The sequence below is a fragment of the Ochotona princeps genome, chromosome 32 (genome assembly GCF_030435755.1).
Source record: "Ochotona princeps isolate mOchPri1 chromosome 32, mOchPri1.hap1, whole genome shotgun sequence".
Lineage (NCBI taxonomy): Eukaryota > Metazoa > Chordata > Mammalia > Lagomorpha > Ochotonidae > Ochotona > Ochotona princeps.
This window is the reverse complement of record NC_080863.1, coordinates 1,388,313-1,411,829: the sequence shown is the minus strand read 5'-3', so window position 1 is coordinate 1,411,829 and position 23,517 is coordinate 1,388,313. Positions and strand designations below refer to the sequence as shown.

Sequence of the window (23,517 nt, the reverse complement as noted above, 5' to 3'; positions counted from 1 at the left end):
AACATCTGACTATTTCATAAGAAATTGAAGTTATGGTGGTGACCACTGTTCTGCTAATGACGCCTTGGCTCTGGCAGTGAGCTTGCAGCTTGGACGGATGCGAGTTTGAGCCGCTTGCTTTTCATGCTTACGCGACTTTCAGAGAGCGCATCTGTGAAGCAACACCTACATCCCTCCTTAAGCAGGAACACCTGCCTCTCTCTAAACCAGACAAAGTACGCTATTTTGTGGGGGATATTTTATTTTTGGTAATTCCAGTACCATGAACCAAATAGACAGGTAATTAAAATATTATGCTTTGCAAAATATGTCATAATAATCTAGGGTTTTGGGATTGTAACAATAGTTAATAAATAGCTTCCTGATTTACCACTTTTTTTCTTAACATGATGATTAAAACATTAAAACAACCTGACATCAAGTTAATGGATTAGTTTATTTAAATGTCTCTCAGTTTCTAAATAGCAGAGTCATTAAATTGCTGCACATTTAAATTAGCAAATCCTTAAATCAGAAATCACATCCTGGGCCTGGCGCCATATCCTAGCGGCTAAAGTCCTCGCCTTGAATGCCCCGGGATCCCATATGGGCGCCAGTTCTAATCCTGGCAGCCCAGCTTCCCATCCAGCTCCCTGCTTGTGGCCTGGGAAAGCAGTCGAGGACGGCCCAAGGTTTTGGGATCCTGCAACTGTGTGGGAGACCTGGAAGAGGCTCCTAGTTCCTGGCTTCGGATTGGTGCAGCACCAGCTTTTGTGGTCACTTGGGCAGTGAATCATCAGACGGAAGATATTTCTGTCTTTCCTCCTCTCTCTATATCTGACTTTGCAATAAAAATAAATTTTAAAAATCACATCCTTTGGCTACTGTGCATATGCACTATTGAATAACTTTAAGACACGGGGGAGAAAATGAAGGAAACTTGAGAGTTTGTTTCTTTTTGCTCAACAGTCAGGAAATGAGCAAGTGTTTTACATTCTCTTACAAAGATTCAACACTTAAAATGACCAAAAGCATTGCACGGAATAGAAGTTTTGTGTTTTGCAGTAGCCAGGATGTATGTTGTTTGATCTAGCCACCTTAAGCAGCATTTAGTTACAACGTTTTCAGGCGATTTAGTTCATTAAAGTGAGCATTTTAATAACGTCTCATATTTGTCTTAACATGACCATAAAACTTATAAACTTATAGCCCATCCTGGAAAAAAAAACCAAAGAGCTATTTGACTTCTTGGTATTCAAGATTGCACCTTTCACCAGGTAGACAGGGAGTCTCCTGTTTTTTCTCACCAAATTTACCTTTAACAATGACCACTGGCTGTCACTGTGACATCAAATGTTTTGCTCAAGAAACAGCTGGTCATACGTGAACATTCTAGAAGACTCGGCAGGGTGTTTCAACATGCGGCTTAGCACCAGCACCTGGATCGTGACTGTGGCTCTTTGTACGTGTTGTAGAATAATCTCATGCTTCCCAGTATGAAAAGTGCACTTGTTTTGTTTTCTGTAAAAATCTCATAAGACAGCCTCTCTTAATCTGATCATTCCAAAAGGAAGTCCTAGGCAGGGAATTTCTGGTGAAGACCCAGACCTGAGCAAGCTTTGACTTCCAAACAAAGCTCCAAAAGGTAGTAATCCTGATACCTCACAAAACTGCCACCCAAAGTCTTGTCCACGCTTTCTTCAAAATGCCCTTCCACTTACTTCCAGCCCTGGGCTATGCGTGAGTGATGTCTGGCTTTTGTCTATCTTGCTGTTGACCTTTCCACACGGACTTTCAGAACTGATGAAGGTGTTCCAGCCTCCCCCCCCATTCCAACAAACTTCCAAGACAGCTCTTTGATATTCTAGCAATCATTATCACGGAGTCGAAGCGCACAGACACAGTACAGAGAATATTTCCAGTTAATACTGAACTGCATTGTACTCTAAAAAGATGCTTCATTCTCTGAAACTCCAGGAGCACCTGATGTGCTTATTATAGAGCAACTGATGAGCAAACCATTTGTTGTGCTACATTAGTCAGAAGTCAACAGATTGTGGCCACCTCACAACCTGCTGCTTTCTGAGTCAATTCAGGTGGAGATAAACTAGGTAAATAAAAACTATACACTCACTCACTCACTCTGTGTGTGTGTGTGTGTGTGTGTGTGTGTGTGTATATGCATGCACATATATACTACATATAAACACAGATACACACATATATGCATATGTATATATATATTTATCTATGTGTGTGTATATGAACACATAGAGTTTGTGATTTGGAGATAGGCAAAAGGACTTCAAAACATTTGTGGAAAATGGAAAAGATCATTTTGTTTCAGGAGAAAGATAAACTAGGTGATCTCTATGCGGTTTTCTTATGACATATGCACTTCCCATGAGCTTTCTGAAGACCACCTATATAAAATACAAGCAAATTACGTTGTTGGTTTTTTTTTGTTTGTTTTGTTTTTGCACAAAATCAACGGGTCCTTTGATTCCATTTTGAACAAACGGAAGTGCTCTCTAAGATGAGTACCCTCTGCTGCGCAGGCCCCGACTGACAGCCCGTTCCAATGTTCTTTGGTTCTGCTTTCTGCTCCTTTTGTGCCCAGTGCCCATCCTGAAAAAGAGCGCTGGCCGTGAGCAGTGGGTACCTTCTCTGAGGCTAACGGCATCACGGACCCACCAATAGCTCGGCTAAAGAGATCAGAGGATTACGGTCCTTGGCACTCTAATTCAAGTCCCTTTTCTCAGGAAACACATGGCACTTGATGTATTTTCACACAACACTTTGACCACACATTCCTTCTTTCAAAAATTTTGACAAAGTTTCAAATAGCTTAGGTAAATTGAATTGCATAAGCAAGACCAAGTGGGACAAGGTCTATATCTCAGTCCACATCACATTTGAAATCATGCCTTCTTACCACAAGTGGACAGGCAGGTACAGAAAGTCCAACACAGGCACGCACTGCACAGGACTGGGGACGACAGCTCCCGGGAGGCAGGGATGCACGCTTTGCATTCAACGTCACAGCTTTCCCTTCCCAGTCCTCCCTGTCACTTCATTAGGAGGAAAGTTTCTTTGGTTGTTTGGTTTGGTTTTGTTTTGTTTCAAGTAAGAAGCAAAATGAGTCAGCATGAACACGTCCCTGTTTCTATGTGGGCAACAGCTAATGTACAGTCAACCCGGCACAGCAGGGTTATGTCCCGCAAGCCATAAACATGGAGAGTGACTGTGGTGAGTTGTTTAGAAAGAGGCAGAAGTTTGTACGTGTCAAGTGGCCAACGGTTTTAATCATCTGGTTCCATTTTTCATTCAGAAAAGAGAGGTGAAGGCTCAAGGGTCCCTGTTGGAACCCATGACTCTCACTAGGCTCCCATGAGACCCTGACAAGCCAGAGTGCGGCTGCTTTTAAGCCTCAGCCGAGTTCTGTGGCAGAGGGGACAGCGTGAGCGATCATGGCTTAGCGCTCTTCATTTTATCAAATGAAACCTCGTCTTACCTCGACTTCCTTGCTCTTCTCTTTGTTTCTGCCCATTGAACTTCTCCCATTGCTGGCGGTCTCCCGAGCGGGGATTACGGAAATCTGGTGCAGGGGCATATCGGCAGGGCTGCAGGTTGCCAGTCCCTGATTGGACGCCTGATCTCTTCACTTGCCCTGAATAGCCCACCTGCACAATTGTTCATATCCTTGCTTTGCCAAGCTCAGGTCTAAACAAAGAAGGGGGAGAAATAACGTTGAGACGCTGTGCAGCAGAAGCCGGGGTCTTCTGACCAAAATGACAAGCACATTGAAAGGGGGGGAGGTGTTTAAATAAATGGAAAAACCCATCATCTAAGGAGTATCGCATTCTCAAAAGGACGATTTGTTGCAAGTCATAACTGTACTGCTTTGCCCCTGGACCACCCCTCGTCCCCTAAGAGCATTGCAGGAGACAATTCAATTTCTATGGTACCTAATAACTGTCATGGAAACCAAGGGTGATAAGGGTCTCCCAGGCTCTCATTAGCAAACGCTTCCTTTAATGGCATGGACTCCCACATCTACAGGGGCTGCCACTTTTGCTTTTGCTTCTCTGTCCCGATTCCCCCAGGAGTCCACTAAGCACCCAGAGACACTGCATCCTGCTGACCGGATAAATAAGCAGAAGGCTGAAAAGCTTAGTGTCCTATTTGGAGCCAAATCTCTTCCTGAAAAGCCTGGCTGGCTGATGGACTGTGTCCTTCGTGCAACAACAATAATCTGCTTAGGTTAAAGGATCTGCCGTAAGTGAAGAGCATCAGGTGAGGTGTTTCAGAGACAGACAGACAGACTAGACGCTGGGAGCAGTTACAAGTATATTTCCCTGCCTGCTTCCAGGGTATTCACAGCTCACAGCACCTCCTCTACTAATACAGCAGCAACAGGGGCAGGGGTTTCTGTCCTTCGGAAGCACGAACAGCCACCTGCTCACTTTAGCTTTATTATGACTTCTCTGCGCCCTGAAATACACTGTCTAGAATCAGTATTAGCTTGCTTTGGCTTTTCCTGGCAGGAAACAGATTATGTTAGGAACTTCGATGTCCCCCCAACAGTTAAACAATTGGAAAAAAAAATGGTTAGCCAGAACTTCTGTCCTTGAAAAACAATTGTTTTTAAAGTCCCATTTAGTACAGTTCAAATTCACAGTGAACAGAAATCTTAAAATACAGTAGCTTTGTAAATATCACTCCCCCTGGTCTTGCTTCACCATGAAGATATTGGCATTCTGCTTTGAAAGGACATTATTTTTTCCTATTTGATGCATGCATTTGATATTTTCTGGACATGGTGAATAGATTAGATCTCCCACTGTCTCCTGCATTTGCTCACCCCAAAGGAAGCAATATCCACAAAGTCTCCTGTTGTTCTTCTACATCCTCAGGCACTGTTTATAAATTAGAATTGGTCCCTGATCACAAAGGAGATCTTCACAATATTTTCTAAGAGCAATTCATCTCTAATTTGTATTTCACAACAATAACACCATCGGTAATATGACCTTCCAATTTGTTTAATCTCAGAGTACATAAACTATAAAAAATTAAACTATCATTGACAATAAAATAACAAACAATCCATTTAAAAACTTTACTCCAAGCTTTAATATTTGCATTGAAATAAATATGCTAATTTATTTTCAAATTTGGTTCAATTACACATCCCATTTTATCTAAATGAGCCATCATGAGATGGATCTTCTCTCCAGTGGCAACCAGGTTCAACTGGGGAGCTTTTATAATTTATAGAGACATAAGATACACCTTACTACAGACTCAGTTTCAGCAGAATGTGTTGGAGATTTGAATTGGACAGGGGCTTTTCGCCAAACTACTTCTCGTTTAAAGAGGTCAGGTTTTCAAACCTATGTTAGTCCTAGAACAGTTTCTCTGAGAATGAGCGTGTTGAGCCACAGCCCTTAGGTCAGTTTCAAGGCAGATCATGACAGGGTTTGGGGAACTCTCTATTGGGGGCTGAGATTCAAAGACACGGTCAACATTTGCCAGAGATGCACTCAGAACTGAGTAACCTAGCTACAGCTCATGACAACAGCCAGCACAGTGAAGGTGCCTCTCAAGACATGAGGGTCCAAGGTGACAGCATTGAAATGGATGCTGAAAACGAGGGCACCCAGCCTCATACTCAAAACCGTGACGGCAGAGCTGGGAGGTACTTGTGCAATTCAAACAATTTAGTTGAAACGGGGGGCACGGGGGACACTCCCCATCCTTCCCCTCGCTCACTTCTTAGTGAACGAAGGTGATGATGATGATGATGATGATGATGATGATGATGGAACGTGTGGCTTAACCAAAGAGCAGAGCGACAATCCTTCCGCTAAGAACTGTGAGAGTCACACTCTGGGTGTTAGTGTCAGTGACTGTGTAACTGGAAAGCAGCTCGGGCAGTCACTGTATGCACATTCATTGCGTTGAGCGGTAGCTCTCAGATAACTGTACCCTTGGGATCTGACAGCAGCCTGTTCTAGAGTGCAGGATAATCAAGGATGGGTAAAGTAAGGTGATCTAGTCTGATAACTGTATTTTAATACAGTTGAGTATTCAGGCATTCTTTTCTTTGGTTATTTGTAATAAGCTAATGACCGGGATGAAAAAATAACAGATTATAGTTTGAACTATTTTTGTGTGCTTTTTTAACTTGTTAAAAAGAGGAAATTTATACAAAATGTAAAATGCAATTTTAAATTACCCAAAAGTATAGAATAGTTGATTGTAAGATGTTTTATATTTTGGTAATTTTGCTATGCTAAGAACGTCTGTATCTGCACAGTTCTGTAGGCTAAACACTGATGCTCGTTTTCCTAATACTACAGCCAACATTACTTGGAATTTCAAGTTTCCTAAGCATAGGATTATGTCTAAACAGTTCATATCTCCGCATAAGCCTTTGAGAGAGTGTTGGACTGAATGCTAAAAACGTTTAAGTTACTTGAAATAATGCAATAGGCATACCATGTGTATAGTTACATGATTTTAAGGTTAAAATATTCAGGCTAAAAACCTCAAGTTTGATTCATATTTAAGCTTCCGGGCCAAAGCCACATCCAGCACAATGTTTAGTTTTGACGAGATCATCTCTTGAGGTAGATTAAGATAGAATTTTAAAAGAAAGAACTTACTGAAGTGTCTGACAATCTGAGATACTAGATAACAAGACATATAGAACACTGAACAAGTATTTCTTTATTCAGAAATGAAATGTAGGAAATTTAGAACACCAGGATATTTAATTTATTTTCTTCCTTTTGTGACTTTTTTTGATGTACAAATAACTCTTGGTACTATTAAGTGAGGCATTCAATATGCATGGCTTCTCATCTAATTTTGAAATCTAAAAAATGTCTATAAAGAATCATATGCATAGACATGTTAAACTTACTTGGAAGCCAGTAAACTAAAAGATCTTTAAGAGAATGGAAGCTTTATGAACACAAGACATGCATTGATGATCTCTTCTTGCCAATAAATATCAAGCCCGAGATTGTCTGAAACCACTACAGCATATGACTGAACATAATAAAGTTTGTACAGAGACGCATTTCTTACTTTAGAATACAATGAGCTAGATATCTCTACACTTGTCACTTGCTTATCATTACCCTTAGATTACAAAATATGTTGTGAAATACAAAAGCCTGATGAAAGAAGAAAAACAAACAACACACACCTAGCTGATGAATGACACTGTGATAGAGCCTTGTGAAGGCTACATTTCTTTATTTTGAAACTAGTTTTGCATTCCCTCCATCCAGAAGTATTGTGCTAATTATGGTTGGGAACAGTTGGCTGTAAATCTAACAGTGTGTGACAGATATTAAATGAAAACTATGAAACTCTTCAGAAAAATAGTGTTGGCTGTGTGTAGCCATTAAGACATCCACAAAAAGCAAGCACAGCCTTCCAAGATAAACTTTAAACCTTAGCACTTCAGCATAAAATATTAATTAAAATTGCAGGAAAGGGGATTTTTAGGTTGAATTAGCTAAATGGCTGTCTTAATCCTCTTCCTTATTAAGCATGTGTTTTATCCCTTGTTTACTGTGAGATTTTTCAAAAATCAGATTTGAATTTTAAGTTAATTTGATTTATGTGGTTGAATTATTTCAATTAACTTTCTCTTATCCTAAAATTTAGAACTGAAATTGTATTTCAGGAAGAGATATTTATATCTTCAAGTATTTTACATACTAAACAAGAGATTCATTATCTTTTTTTTCCCAGTAAATGTTTTGGAAATAAATGAGGAAACCAAGATGTTTAACAAACATTTATGCAGTATTATATTAGGGATGGCTGCAAAGTGAGCTCTTAGAAAATTTTAAACATTGACTGGGGAAAGGATGGCCATAAGCAGGGTGTTGTGCGTGTTGCTGCCTTGGATGGGACACACCCAGCTCAGCCCACTGATGTGAATTTAACCAACCCCTCTCCTCAGGGAGCTCCCACGGTGCTCTGCCAACTGCAGACATGGAGTCTCTGGGGGGACTCATTATGGAACAGTCCCCAAGCTGAGGCACTGCTTGGGAACACATCCTGTGCAGGCATTAAACAAGGAACAATGCATGCAGCGACAGCAGGCTAAGGCAGCAGTCACACCTGCACACATGCATCCAGGAGTCACTGTTCACTGTTCTATGTCTGCACATAGAATCGAACACACAATTTGGCTTTCCCCGGTTGATCTCTGCGAAAACGGTGGGCTTTTCCTTTGACTACTGATTCCATCCTGGAACGCTCGTCTCCACCTGGATACTGTTTTATAAATGCATGTTGCTTCCACATTCTAGCTTCCAACTTTCCAGCTCTGGGAACAGTAACTCAGCTCTTGCCTCTGGCTCCTGCATTTGGCATTTACAGTTAGTAACTCTATTATCAAGATCTGGGCTTCCCCACCACCACCTGTGACTCTGATTTGAAGCTGCTCCTGGCTCTTGTGAGATGTGGTCCTTGGCAGTTTAAAAGGAAAACAGAACAAAATACACATTTGATCCGCTACGTTAAAACCCACCTCAATCCCCAAATTTCAAGAAAAATACGGGCCTCGCAGCAGCAAATAAACAGGAAAGGAAGCATGCATTAGGAAAGACAAGGAACTAAGCAAACATCTGGAAATCCACTAAGTGTCCACCCTAAACATTCACAGAGCATTCTCTGCGGCTAGCAATTCAGGGCCAAGGGAAACAGATGAAAGTACGTGGCACTGTGGCCTGGGAAGCCTTGGGATCCCGCACCTGTGTGGGAGATCCGGAATTAGCCCCTGGTTCCTGGATCCAGATTGGCTCAGCTCCAGCTGAAGGCAGCCATTTAGAGAGGGAACCAGCAATGCAAGATCTTACTCTCTGCTTCTCCTTCTCTGTCTGTAAATCTGTCTTTCCAATGAAAATAAACATCTTTCAAAACATATGCAGCACAATCTCTTTGAATGTTGCTGTTCCCTTCTTAAAGACCTCTGAGAAGCAACTGGGTGAACAACCTTCAATACAGAAGCCAGAGTGGACCAGGTCAACTCCAGACCTTTGATCCTATTCTCTGGAACGCATTGGTCCTCATCTGGGGCACATCTTTCTGCTGCAGCTAAAGCCAAGCAATAACTTTTCATTTTTGTGACAATCAATAGCAATCGCCACCATCACATAAAATGTGTGGTAATCAGAGCAGGCACTGAAGCCGTTTCACTAGTTTGTATTCTTAATTATGCTCTGCTCCAGCTTGCAGTTAATGTGCCTGGGATAACAGCTGAAGACATCCCAAGTGCTTGAGTTGCTGCCACCCACGGGAGAGACCAGGATGCAGCTGTACATTCCTGGATTTAATGTGGCCCTGTCCCAGCCATTGTGGCCATCCGGATATTGAACAAGTGGATAGATTTATCAGTCTCTCTTCTCTGTGCTACTCTTCCTTCAAATAAATACATCTTTTGAAGAGCAGACAGATATGCTTACTCTGATTTGAGTACTATATAGCATGTAATTGTATCATGTATCATTCACCATTAAGTTCACTTTTATGTATCTGTTAATAGTAGCAAAGAAAAAAGTAGGACAAGAAATTCCATTGCAGTTGAATCGTTTGTTCCAAACAGCCATATTACTGCCCTGATACGCACTGAATCACTTCCCTCATAAAAGATGTATGTTGGAGTCACAACTCTGCTAGTACTCAGAATACAAACCAATCTGGAAACAGGCCCCTTATAGATGTGATCATGTAAGATAAGATCACAGGGCTGGCACGATGCCAACAAGTTCAGATGCTCAGGTCCCATACCGGAGTACTTGGGTTCAGTTCCTGGCTGCACTCTCCATTCCAATTACCTACGAGAGCATACCCTGGCAGGTGGGGGATAGCTTAGGTACCTGGGTTCTGACATTCTACAGGGGTGCCCTGGACTGAGTTCTTGGTTCCCAGATCTGGCCACCATCTAGCCCCAGCTGTCAGGACCTCTGTGAAGGAAACCAACACACAGGAATTCCTTCTTTCTCTCTCCCCTGCCACTGTGTCTCTCTGCCTAAATGGAAACCAGTATGCTTAGTGAAATTGGCCATTCAGAAAAGGACAAATATCATATATTCCCTCTGAAAGCCTTTATGCAAAGCACAAAAAATATGGCATATAGGTAATCATGTATTTGCATATAATTTCACAGAAGAACTGTACATTGGAGACTCATATGCCAGAAAGCAAAAATACATTGCAGTATGCATCTCTACTCCCAAATAGGAGGACTCCCAGTGAGAGTTAAATACACCTGAACAATATGACATTAGGTTTCCTATGTTTTCCTATACCTGCATTGCCATGAAACACTTAATAACAGAAAGCTAAATGTTTGATCATTACTGAAGAACTACAGTACAGTCATAATATGATGGGAAATGGCAGGTTGGGAGGGGGATGGCAGGGAGGGAGGAATCCTTATATCTACAACACTGTATCATGAAAAATAATAACAATAATAAATTTTAAAATGAAGTAAAAGATGAAATAAAACGAGGCCATTAGTGTTAGCTTTTATCTAGCAGGATGTGTCTTTAAAAACAGCTAGTTTGCACAGACTCACATACACACAGAGACAGGAAAACATGGGAAGCTGATGATGCGATATTAAAGCAATCCCGGAGGCTGGTGCTGGGGCCAGAGGCTGGGCTGGGAGCAGAAGCCAGCATCCTTCAAGAGGCGCAGAGCTGTGCCAACACCTTCATCTCAGACTGCTGGCCCCGAGAGCAGGGAGGCAGTGCGGTCCTGTTGTTCCAGCTGCCCAGTTCTTAGCACATTATTAAAGAAGCCCAAGGAAACGAGTACCCTTTGCCAGACAGGTCCCATGAATCACTGTTATTGTTCCTCATCTCCCTACAGAGGCAGGAAACAATGCTGGGTAGAAAATGGTTTCACAGAAACACTGTGTGTGAAATTCAGCATTACTTCTACATGATTACGATTTGCAAATGAACGTCATGCTCCAAATTATTTTTTTGACTGGAATGGAGATATTTTAACATTTAATTTGTCATCATAAAAAAGCAGTATCACTAGTGCAATCTATGGAACGTGTAAAATTCTTAGATTTTTTTCACTTGTATGTTTTCATTGTTTTGATGCATTGAAGCAGCTTTGGTTCAACATTATCTACTCCAGAGTTCCATGGTTAATAGGGGCATGATCTCTTTCTGGAAGAGAAGAAGGCAACGCTCAGAAGAGCGCATTTACAGTTCTATACGTCAGATGCTGAGGGCACCGCAACACACACAGCTTTGTTCACCAGACACATGCGAATCTATTCCTCATCACATCTAGGCCTTGCTTTCCTCTGGATCAAAAAAGTTTGCAGTGAACAACAAAACTGGGTATATCAAACTAGAAAACAATTCACTCAACAGCAAGCCTTGGGAAAGACCCACCGCAAGGAAAGCAAGGAGGTGAAACGAAGCGATTTTTCCAATAGAGGTCTCAGTTTCCGTATGTTGGAAGATTCCCCCCACTAGAAGCAGAAGCAAGAAAGCAAAAATGTGAGGTAGTGGCACATTAAACAAAAACGCAAGACAGGACCTGAAGAAGACATGGGCTTTTGCCCACAATGTTTTAGTCAGAAGGGTAAGATGAACTGGTTCCTGGAAGAACAACTCTCTCAACGAAGACACCATGCATGTTGTGGTGGCCACCAGGAGCAGAGCTCAGTGCTGTTCAAGGACGTCTGAAGATGGAGGAATCCACTGCCCACACACCAAGCGCTGCTCTCAGTGTGGCTACAGTGTTTAGAGGAGTCGCAAAAGACTGTAGGTTAAAAAAATTTTTTTTAAACAGAGATGAGTGGTAAACAGTTTAACTCAAGTGGAAAGCCAGGTATATTTAGCAATACTGAAATATCTCTTGCCTCTGTTGTGAACGTACAATGTTTCATTTCTCATGAGTATGTGTGTGTGTGTGTGTGTGTGTGTGTGTATTTTGTTGTTCTTGCTTTTTAAAAAATTAAACCTTTATTTTCTTTGGAGAAGATAATTTTTGAAAGTGTTGTTTTCCTTTGGGATTTCTACCCCGCAGAGATAGTTTACAGGTAGCAAATCGACAAGAATCAATAACAGAAATACCTGAAAAATAAAGTACATTAGTGTACAGCTGTACTTTCTGAAAATTGATATGTAATTAATACACATTTTTCAGTGTTTACTCAACCCACTCAACATTCATTTTCAAACAGCCTTTACAGTTTTGAAAAGGATATTATCTTACTATAACATAGTAAAAAATAAAAATACTTAATAAAACAAAGATACTGAAAAATGACGGTACTTTTTGGAGAAGAGCAAAAATCCAGCTTGTGCTTAAAATTTTAAAGCCAGAGCTTATGCACCATTTTTATATTTTAATCCTGAAAAAATAAACCAAAACATTCTTCCAGAAATAAACTTTTGTATCATAAATGATGCCAGTGAAGATGGAATGTCTCTTCTTAATAACTTTGTGTAATAACCTCCCATCCGCTTCTGCATCCTGCTTCAAGGTCAAGCTCATCGTTTACAGACATATTAGCTGCGCATGACTTGCTTGAACAACAAAGACTCACCACTCTATTCATAAAAAAACATATATGATGGTGATTAGGGTTTTTTTTGAAATTGTAATAAAACATCTTTGTGATGTTTACTGAGTATCCGGAATATGGGCAGACACGGTGGGTATTCAAGGAAGCGTGAGGGAATAGCTCTGTGGGGGAGTTAAGACTTGCCACCTAGGCTCTCCTCAGCAATTAAGGTAATGTGACATTGCACAGAAATCTGTGTGGCTTAGATAGTAACCCACGATGAGTTTCAGCATGAATGGATCTGTGTTTGTGTGGGATTCTTCCACTCTGAGGGTGAAATTAGAAAGGAGGATTGAAGGCCCTGCAAATCCTTTAAAAAAGTTAGATATGAGTTAAAATTGTTAAACCTCACCAAATTTATTATCATCTTTAGTTGCACAGATTGAATTGGTATCATCCATAGTACGTAACTGAAGATGAATAATTTAATATAAAAAGCTGATATAAGATCACACAGCTGAATTAAGATAAATATTTAAGTAAAACACATTAATTTATTACATTTTTCATGTGTATAGTCAATAAAATCTCTAAAATGTGGAACTTGCACAAGGAGAACAACAATGTTGGTACCAATGTGTGTGTTAGATTAGGGAGAATAATAATACATTTATCCCAGTTATTAATTTGGGGAAACGGAAAACCTCTGTGTATTGGTTTCATTTTAAAATTTAACTGCAGGGACTTCTGCTAATCCAGAGTTTAAAGATGTTCCAATACAACATTAATGGGGACCACGGGCTTAGTACAGAACCCGAGTCTCCTGAGGCATCTGTTCCTGCAGATTAACATCATGTGTTTATTTGGATACTCTGATCAACTTGTGCAGAAAGACGGCAACTGGATTAAAATTGCATTTGCCACGTAACAGTAAAAAACAACCCCAGACAACAGTAAGTGACATGAACACAGGTCTCGCCTAGGTATTACCCCCTAAGATGCAGGCATAGGTAACTACAGATGAACCACAATCATTCCCGTGAAGTCACACGGTCCGAGAGGCTCCTCCTGACCAGCGGCAGTGTTGTCAGAGCAAGTGTTGTGAAGAGCAAGTCAGAGCATGGCTCTCCAGTGGCTCTCTACAGCGCTGTCCACCTCCCGCTGAGGAGCCCTTCGCCTCACAGCCTCATGCCTCAGGCAAAGAAAAGGTGCTAAAACATGCCGGTTTCCTACTATCAGAAATGCACTACACAGTGGAGTTTCAAGAAATATGAAATGAATACTACAAGAAGTCTTGGCATCTACTGTGGATGACTGAAGTAATCTTCACTGGTAAGCACTGGGTAGATGGAGAGGTGCTAACCAATCCATGTCATCATAAACCTCAGTTCGCACGAAACTTAATACTTTCAGAAACCACCAAGTAAACCAGACTAGGAATAGGCACAGTCATCATGCATAAAATTATATGTACATATATTCATAAAAGTAAAGACCTGAACAGAATTCTAAAGTACAGAATTTGAAAAGTTTAAGCTATTTTAGTTTTGAATTTTTCATATAAATAGGCTTCTCAAATGAGATGACTGCATGTTGATGGTTGAAGAGTAGATTTTTGGAAGGCATGCATGTCAAGTATTTTTAAAACATCAATATGAATTTATATTTCCCATTAAATATCTATAGAACAATGTTTCTCAACTTCCTCTATAATAGTCATAAAACAGCCCTGTTCAACACCAGAAAATATTCTGTTATTTACTTTTCTTTTTGCTGCTTAAACAAGTGACTTTATGTTATACATTGAGAGATTCCACTATGGCAACAGACTTTGCAAAGTAACATTGATCAGTTTCTATGTCTGTAGACTACAATCTGAAATTCTGAATGGCTTAAACTAACAAATCCAATGAGTTATGCTGAAAGACTACTGGATTAGAAGCATGTTGATATTTTAGTGAGACGTGTTCATTATTACCTTTCCTGACAACGTGCAAATTTATTAACTCTCAGATCATAAACTCAGTTTGAAATCTCATACATAATTACAATGACAATTTTCATGGGATCACAACCTAACAAAACCAGCACTACATATCATATCTGTAAAGTAACCCGGTCAGCCATCCCCAGCTCTCAGCACATGGCGAATACACAGAACATCTGTCACTTACACAAAATCACTGCGTGAAAGCACATACATGTGCCAACACAGAATTTTCAGGTTTGGCAACAAGAATGCGAGGGTTGGAGCTCTGAAGCTCATCTGACTCATCAGGACCACCACACCCTAGAGACTTCTTCACTCACAAATATCAACCTCCTTCGACTGCCAGTACACTGTGTCTACACTGTAGCTATTCCGTCAGAAGTCACTGCCTTGTTCGTGTCTCTCTCTTTTTAAAACCCAGGAGCTGATTGTGCGTAGAACTCCTGTTTGCCTCTTTAACTCCTCTGCCCTCAAATACTAACAGAATGGTAACTTGGTCACATAATTATTTGTTGAGTGAATGAAAACATTAGTGGCTGAGTCAAATTAACATGTTTTGTAACAAAGATTATGTTTTAAAGATTTATTTATTTTTATTTGAAAGATAGTTTACAAAGAAAAGGAAACAGAGTGAGAAAGGCTGCTTATTCACTCCCCAGCGGAACTGAGGTAGTCACGCTCAGGAAAGATGAAAACATACTATCTTTCTAGAAAACAAGGAAACTGGGAATTTAGGTAAGTAACTTCCACAAGTTCTGGGGGAAGGGCTATGAAATGAATGTGGCCGCCATGAAATGCACTCACAATTAATAGTAACAAAAACATTAATAGAGGTGTCTAATAACTAAAAATGTAAAGTACTCCTAAAATCTCAAAAAGAACTAAGCGGAAAAATTCCATAATAAAAAGGGATCATGTGAAAGATCTTGAACTTCTTAAGATTAATATTTAAGTAAACACTAAAGGCTATGGGATTGAGGTTTAGTTTCATTTCATTTTGGTTTTATACTGTTTAAATCAGAAATGATGACATTGCACTGATCAAAGGATGGGTTGGTAAAATGTTAAGAAATTACACTGACCTGCTAGAGAAAGAAACTTCCTCCTGATTTTCTTTACCAGGCTTTACTCAAAAGGAACCCTTTCTGGAAAGATAACTAGCTCCATGAGAGCTAGGGCACACTGTCAGTTCTATAAGCACAAAGGTATCTGGAATACAGTATACAGAACTGTGAAAGATCAGAGATTGTACCCTGTTGGCCAGCTGACAAGTTGGCCTCCCACAGTTTCATGGATATTACCAGAAGAGACAAACTTCTTGAGGCTGACAGAGGAGTCATTACTCACAGCCATGGGACTAGCCTGAGTATGATCATTTGCTTGAGTTGGTTTCATAAACCCTAGTCTTCACAAGTTGGTGGTCAGGGGACACTTACATACAGCAATCGGACGTGTGCGGTCACCTGTACAACCAGCAGGATTTAATCACAGGGACCCACCGTTATGACACACTCCATCCAATCAGCTGCAAAGACCTCACTCTAAGCTCTCACTAGGACAGGTAGCTTCTTAGCCTCTCATGGCCACACCAACGCAACAACTTCTACCACTCAGAGGGGGCTTGAATACGAGTTTAGGCAGAGTTCCACCAGGTTGTGAGGCAAGAACCCAAGCAGCACTTAGTACTTTCAGTGCTAATCTCCACGGCATTGTGCTATGTGCAAGCAACACCCAGCAGCTGATTTTTAATGGCACATCAAAAGAACTATCTCACAAAATACATGAACAACAAAAATAGAAAACAACCATTGTCTCTGCTCGTTGTACAAAGAGTCTCGTATCTTCATATTACACAGGGCCCCACCAATCATGCAGATGGTTCTGTTCATATTGTTTTCTGATAAACTCAACAGAGGTGGCAATAACTTGAATAAACAGCCTTACCATATTCAGTAAAAAGAAAATCTGCCATTCAACCCAATATAAGAAGAACTAGAACCAATGACCAGACACTGTTTCTTTACACAACTTCTATTTTCTCCTCTCATTCTCAGACACAGTCACCTGGTTATTATTCCTGGCACAAGGTCATACAATACAGATTAGTTTTTCAGGCTCCTGCATGACTGGATATTATGGTGTAACAAAACCCAGTTTGAGGACATAGACGCATAGAAGCATAAATCTTGTGAGACTTCCATGGAAGTTACCTAACACCAGCAGAAGGAATTACTATTTCTGCTCATTGCAAAGGCGGCTTACAGAGAGAAGGTGACACAGAGAGAAAGATCTGTCCGCTGGCTCACCCCCACCAAGTGGCCACAACTGCCAGAGCTGAGACAATCCGAAGCCAGGACCCCTGAGCTTCTTCCAGTCTCCCACACAGGTGCAGGGTCCCACGGCTTTGGGCTGTCCTCGACTGCTTTTCCAGGTCACAAGCAGGGAGCTGGATGGGAAGTGGAGCACCCTGGACATGAACTGGCACCCATATGGGATGCTGGCACATGCAAGGAGAGGATTTTAGCTACTGAGCCACCATACCAGGTCTTCATTAACTCATACTTACAAGACATCGCCCAGATGTCTTGTCATTCGGCCCACTGGGTAACACTGAAGTTGGAAACAGTTGGTAATCCAGAAATACAAAATGTGTGTTGTTAAAGGAGATGGCAGACTGCTCCCGGATCACCTGCGGACTGAGAGCCCTGGATTACCTCGAGTATAGACCCGAGCTCTCTGCACGCTGCGTGCTTTTATTGTGTACAGAGAAATTTACCCTTAGCTGACAAACAAGGCAGTCATTTTCCCTTAAGGAAACAGTTAAAATAATATCCATTTCTATTAGATATTCTCAGAAAGCCAATGTCCACTGGTATCGAATTTTACTTCATTCCTTTATTTAAAACTAACTGCTTGAAAAGTTGCTTAATGAAACCCTTGTGTCTCCTGAAATTGACAACCTTCACAGCAGTAGAAAAGATCACGGGGGGAATTTTAGGTAAAATTTCCGATGTAAATATTCACAGATACAGACACTAGTGTGTTACAGTGATGCTTCTGGACTCTCTGTTCCCTAGGATTGCAAATGCAGGGATGTGGCCAAAAACAGCAGGTGCTCCATCTCTGCAGAGGCACAAGATTTTCTTCGCAGTTGAAGCCTAGCTTGGCATAGCAATTTTCCACCATCTGAAGACATCAACGGCATGAACAGCTTGTAAGAAGGGCTCACAGAATAGGAATTCTTCATTGACGCTTGATGCCCGCACACAGGAGCTGGCTGTCCTGCAAGAACAAGAGCGGATTCATGCAGCTGTGTGCAGTAGAGAAGCAAACCCCTGCCAAATCCTCCCTGGAAGGTCTTCAGAATGCTGAAGAAACATCAGTGATTCCAGAGTCAACGACGACCCGTGACAGAGGCATCGGCTCAGGCGGCTCCCGTGGAAAGCAGCTTGATGTCTCCACGCCACGTCTCTTAAAACAGGAGCGTGGTCATGCGTGTGGATTCTCCCTGGGCAGTGGGACAGGCTCTTCTGCAGGGGACTTCGACACCAGCTGTTTTTTTGTTGCAGCAAATGTAAGTTCTGATGAAATCCCAGCCTTTTTATGTTAGGATTCCTCATTAAGTAAGTCCCCCATGATGGATACAGCTTCAGAATGGGCTTTTCCAGCTTCCTTGGCATTGTATGAGTTTACTGGCAAAAGACTCCCAGTCCTAGCAGAGGCCATGTGGTTGCTCTGTAGTGTCAATCTTGGCGATGGAAATAAAATGAAGCAACACTGACGCGTTGTTGTACATTTTTTGTTTTCCAAATTAAAATGAACTTGATGTAAATAAATACAGATGTCCACAATCACGAGCTTGGGTATTATTTTGGTTAATTCATATTGAAGGAACTATGCTGAATATCACACCATGTGAAACACATTTTTATTTCTGATGATTGACAATATTCCATAGCATTGTACAATTATCTTACAGTAATGAAAACTGATAAGATTTGATCTAGTATTTTCCATAAAGATGAAAACAATTGAGTACATAAAACACCTTTGTAGCCAGAAGGGGTAATGTAGCACAAGTGTGTGTGTGTGTGTGTGTGTGTGTGTGTATTTAAGTTTTGAACCTGCCAGTTAACATTGATACGCATACAATTGTATCGTTTATTCACTTTGGCTAAGTTTTCTCAATTGTGACATGACCATATTTTCAAACTTATACTAAAATATTATCTATATAAATAAAATTGAAACTCAAAAGTAATTTTATTATTTTTTTAAAGATTTTATTATTATTGGAAAGCCGGATATACAGAGAGGAGGAGAGACAGAGAGGAAGATCTTCTATCCGATGTTTCACTCCCCAAGTGAGCCGCAACGGGCCGGTGCACACCGATCCGAAGCCGGGAACCAGGAACCTCTTCTGGGTCTCCCACGTGGGTGCAGTGTCCCAAAGCTTTGGGCCGTCCTCAACTGCTTTCCCAGGCCACAAGCAGGGAGCTGGATGGGAAGTGGAGCTGCCGGGATTAGAACCGGCGCCCATATGGGATCCCGGGGCGTTCAAGGCGAGGACTTTAGCTGCTAGGCCACGCCGCCTGGCCCTATTTTTATTTAAGAGACAGAGCTCTCATTAAATTGTTTATTCCTCAAATGCCCCGGGGTCGAGAATTCAACTGCAATGATCGGGGCTACACCAGTGGTCAAGAACCCAACCTACGGGTACAGGGAGCCAATTGCTTGTGCATGGTTTTACATTAGCAGGGAGCTGAAATTTAGAGTTGGAACTGGGATTTGAATCCAGGCATTCTTAAAAGATTTAGGGTTAAGCTGCTGCAAAGCTGCTGCCAGAATGCTAGCATCCCATATTACACACTGGCTGGAGTCCAACCACTCTGCTGCAAACCAACCTGAGAAAACAGCAGAAGACAACCCAAGTGCTTGTGCACCTGTCTCCCACCAGACTCCTGGTGCTGGCATGGTCCAACTCCAGTTATCGTGGCCATGTGGGGAGTAAACCAGCAGATGGAAGACCTGTTTGTTTCTCTCTGATTCTATCCCTGTCTCTCTGTCAATCTTCCTTTCAAATAGAGAAAAAAAATCTTTCAGTTAAAGTTGCTTGGCCCTCTTAACCTCCAATAGTCATATTTTCTCAAAACTTATATACTGGATTAATAAGTATAATATAAAATTATAAGACTTTAACTGTAGGCTGGAACCTTGATCTGAGTGTAGGTTACAGCAATAGTAATCAAAATAAACATGGCAAAAGATGTATTATTGTAAATAATATTGTTCTCAGTGCAGAATCATTTTCTGATGGCTTCTTGTGCCACAAATAACACATGGTATAATTACAGACTATTCCTATTTTACTAGCTATTTCTTATATTATTAATAATGCTGAATAAGATGCTAAGACATGCATAAAATACTTTATGATTAATAGGTAATAAATTGTTTTAAAAGGAAGAACCACTTAATTTGATAAATAATTGAAAAAATAAGAATTTTTTTCAAGACAAAATGAGAGCAGTCATGAAAGGTTTCCAATACTTGAATGAATTTCACATGGGAAATTGCCCAATATTTAATTTATACAATCAAGAAACAAAAAAAAAATAAGTAAAAGTTACAATAAGACACATTGAAATTCAGTTTAAAAAGGCAAGGTTAATAATTAAGCAAAGATTAAATGAATTTTTAAACTGTTTTGAGTGATGTTTCTCTCAACATATTCTCCAAACAATGTATTATAATCCTTTCATGCATACAATTCTGATTTAATAAATGTGTATAAACTGTCCCTATACCCTCACTGAAAAAAAAACATTGAAGAGACAAATGACATGCTACCAGAATATACTTCTCAACCCAATATCAACTTATTAGTCAATGCTCTTTAATGATATCTGATCACACACAAATACGCCCAGCTAATCTGTCTTTTGTTGCCTTCCCTTCATTTGGCTTGCAAGGTTACAGCAGAGAGAATTGCAATCTTTCAACTTCTGCAATAGTCTAAGAGGTTTTAGTTAAATACATCAACTAGGAATATAAAATGTCACCTACACCAAACCATGTTGGTTCCGGCTCATGATGTCACTGTTGCTGTTTGCTTACAATCTACCCTTACAAGCTGTCTCTTTCATAAACTGTCCCGTTATCTGGGCACTTTGTTCTCAATCCCAGCTTGCCCCACTTTGATCGTTTTCCCTTTCATCGAGTCTGATTCTTCGTGTTTTCCCAACTATGAATAATAGATTCATCTCTGAAACATGTTTCAGTGCCTTAGGATGAATTTTTTTTCCTAGAACTCAAAATCATTTAGGAATATTTTTATTGATGCATTCATTCTCAGCATGGGTGACAACATAAGGGTGTCTGGACTCGCTGCTCAGTCTGATACATGTACACACTATGGCATCCAGCCCGATGGGAAATAAGCTTGTGATTTTTATTTCTTTCAACCTCAACAAACATGACAGAGACTTTTTCATTGTGCTTAAATTTTAAAACCCTTCTTTTTAGAATCCATAACCTAGATATTCTGCTTAAGATTTCAAACTACGGTTTTTTCTATAAGTAGGAGGGCTGAAGAAACTGTTGTAGCAGACATGCCTGCAAAATAAAATATGTGGAAAAGTTGTTTTAAAAATTGCTTAATTGCTTAACATTAAATATGATGCCGAAATGATGTTTAGATCCATTTAATAACATCTAGAAGGCCTGTGCCCTAGGAAAGCTATGCAGGGGTATTTCACCTTGGATACCTGAGGTAATTTTTTTTCAGTTTTGGTACTGAAAAAACATGAAAGGTCAGGCTTGTGACACAGTGGGTTAGGCTGCTGACTGTAACACTAGTTGGCTTTATCTGACCCCCAGTTAGGAACCCTGACTGCCGGTTAGGATCCCTGACTGCTGGTTAGGATCCCTGACTGTAGGTTAGGATCCCTGACTGCTGGTTAGGATCCCTGACTCCCAGTTAGGATCCCTGACTCCCGGTTAGGATCCTTGACTGCCGGTTAGGATCCCTGACTGCTGGTTAGGATCCCTGACTCCTGGTTAGGATCCCTGACTCCCGGTTAGGATCCTTGACTGCTGGTTAGGATCCCTGACTGAGGTTAGGATCCCTGACTCCCGGTCAGGATCCCTGACTGTAGGTTAGGATCCCTGACTGCTGGTTAGGATCCCTGACTGAGGTTAGGATCCCTGACTTCCGGTCAGGATCCCTGACTGCCGGTTAGGATCCCTGACTGCTGGTTAGGATCCCTGACTCCCGGTTAGGATCCCTGACTCCCGGTTAGGATCCTTGACTGCTGGTTAGGATCCCTGACTGAGGTTAGGATCCCTGACTCCCGGTTACGAGGCCTGGCCACTGGTTAGGATCCCTGACTGCTCGTTAGGATCCCTGACTCCCGGTTACGAGGCCTGGCCACTGGTTAGGATCCCCTGACTGCTCGTTAGGATCCCTGACTCCTGGTTAGGATCCCTGACTCCCAGTTAGGAGGCATGACTCCTGGTAGGAGAGGCCTAGTTGCTCTTAGGTTGTTCTAGCTCCCTGTTAATGTGCCTGGGAAAGAAGCTGATGATGATGACTAAAGTTCAGGAAAATAAAAGGTAAGTTTGAAAATGGTCTCAATCTGTAGGAAACTGAAAAACAACAAAACAGTTTGAAAAACAACACCATAAATCATGAATAAATTAATGATAAAACAAGTTAATCAATCGAGGGCTGGTCTAATAGCAGATTACACACTATATTACTCTCTACTATGGGATGTTTTAGTATATTTCTGGGTAAAGAATTTGGTATTTATTTTACAAATCACTCTGACAATTCTAAAATTTGTATGTCTTTCCTCATAGCTTTCTCTTGATAATTTATTTCTGTGATCCTATAAAATTATATATTTACTTACACCAGTATAAAATACATGTTTCATTGTGATATTGGCACTTGTTACTCATGGTAAATATTTTGTTCCTTTACATTCTTTATCAAAAAATATGGTCTTACAGTTTCTACAAGACCAATATTTTAGGAAATAAACAGGCAAATAGTCACTGAACTACAAAGAGAAATCTTATTTTCAGCCAAAACAGAAAATGGAAATCGAAGTTTCTATTGTGTCATAGAAGTTTAAACTGACATCCACAATACTGGCATCTACCGGCAGGTCCCTCCCTCTTCCATTCTCTCCCTCTCTGTGTGTCTTCTTTGTGTCTCTCTCTCCTTAAAACTCTGGTTTTTTAAATAATCAATTCACTTTTTTTAAAAAAGGAAACCACATGATCACAATGATTGTGACTCAACCATAGAAACCACCAACTATAGCAATAATCAAGCACTTACACAGAAACCCGATATTCTGACAGTATGAACAAATACATGCATTCTCATTGTTACTGTAATCCACTTGTCGAGGCAACATAGCATAGTCATTGTAAGAGAGTTCTTACAAAAAGATATTTAAGACACTGCCAGAGAATAAATTTAATGTTTCATATAATCTCTAACTAAAAAAAAAAAAAAAACAGCTCAATGAATCTTCAAGGAGAGAGGCGTTTCTAATCACCTACACTCATCTGTAAGCATGTCACTGATTTTAGAATGTTTTTCCTACTCTTTTCCATTTATGTTTATCTACTTTTGAGTGGTTACAATCTGGCCATTATCAAAATAAAATGGTATTTGAAAAAAACCACACATCCATAGGAAATTAGGGCAGGTGTTTGAAATGGCAGTTAAGACATCACTTGAAATGCATCCCACATCAGAACACCTAAGCTTGAGTTCCAGTTCCTCTACTGACTTCAACCACCTGCCAGTGTGCACTGGGGGAGGCAAAGGATGACAGCTGAAGAGGTGGAGCCCTCCATTACACACGTGGGAGACCTGGCTTCAGCTCCTGGTTTCTGGCTTTCATTGATCTACTGCAGGCAGCCGGGGAATAAATTTACAGGTGGAACATATTCTTCT

The 23,517-nt window shown here is 40.8% G+C and overlaps 1 protein-coding gene across 5 annotated transcripts in view; it reads right to left on the bottom strand.

The window, feature by feature from the left end:
* Positions 1 to 23,517, bottom strand: part of MARCHF1 (membrane associated ring-CH-type finger 1) — a 251,530-nt gene that overhangs the window by 209,995 nt on the left and 18,018 nt on the right. The window contains exon 2 of one of the 5 annotated variants that reach the window (XM_058657463.1): positions 3,494 to 3,702. In XM_058657463.1, the coding sequence (XP_058513446.1) occupies positions 3,494 to 3,592 (99 nt within the window). In that variant the 5' untranslated portion in view covers positions 3,593 to 3,702. Of the gene's footprint in view, positions 1 to 3,493; positions 3,713 to 23,517 lie in introns of those variants that run through there. The other 4 variants (XM_058657464.1, XM_004591422.2, XM_058657462.1 and 1 more) reach the window with 4 other exon arrangements.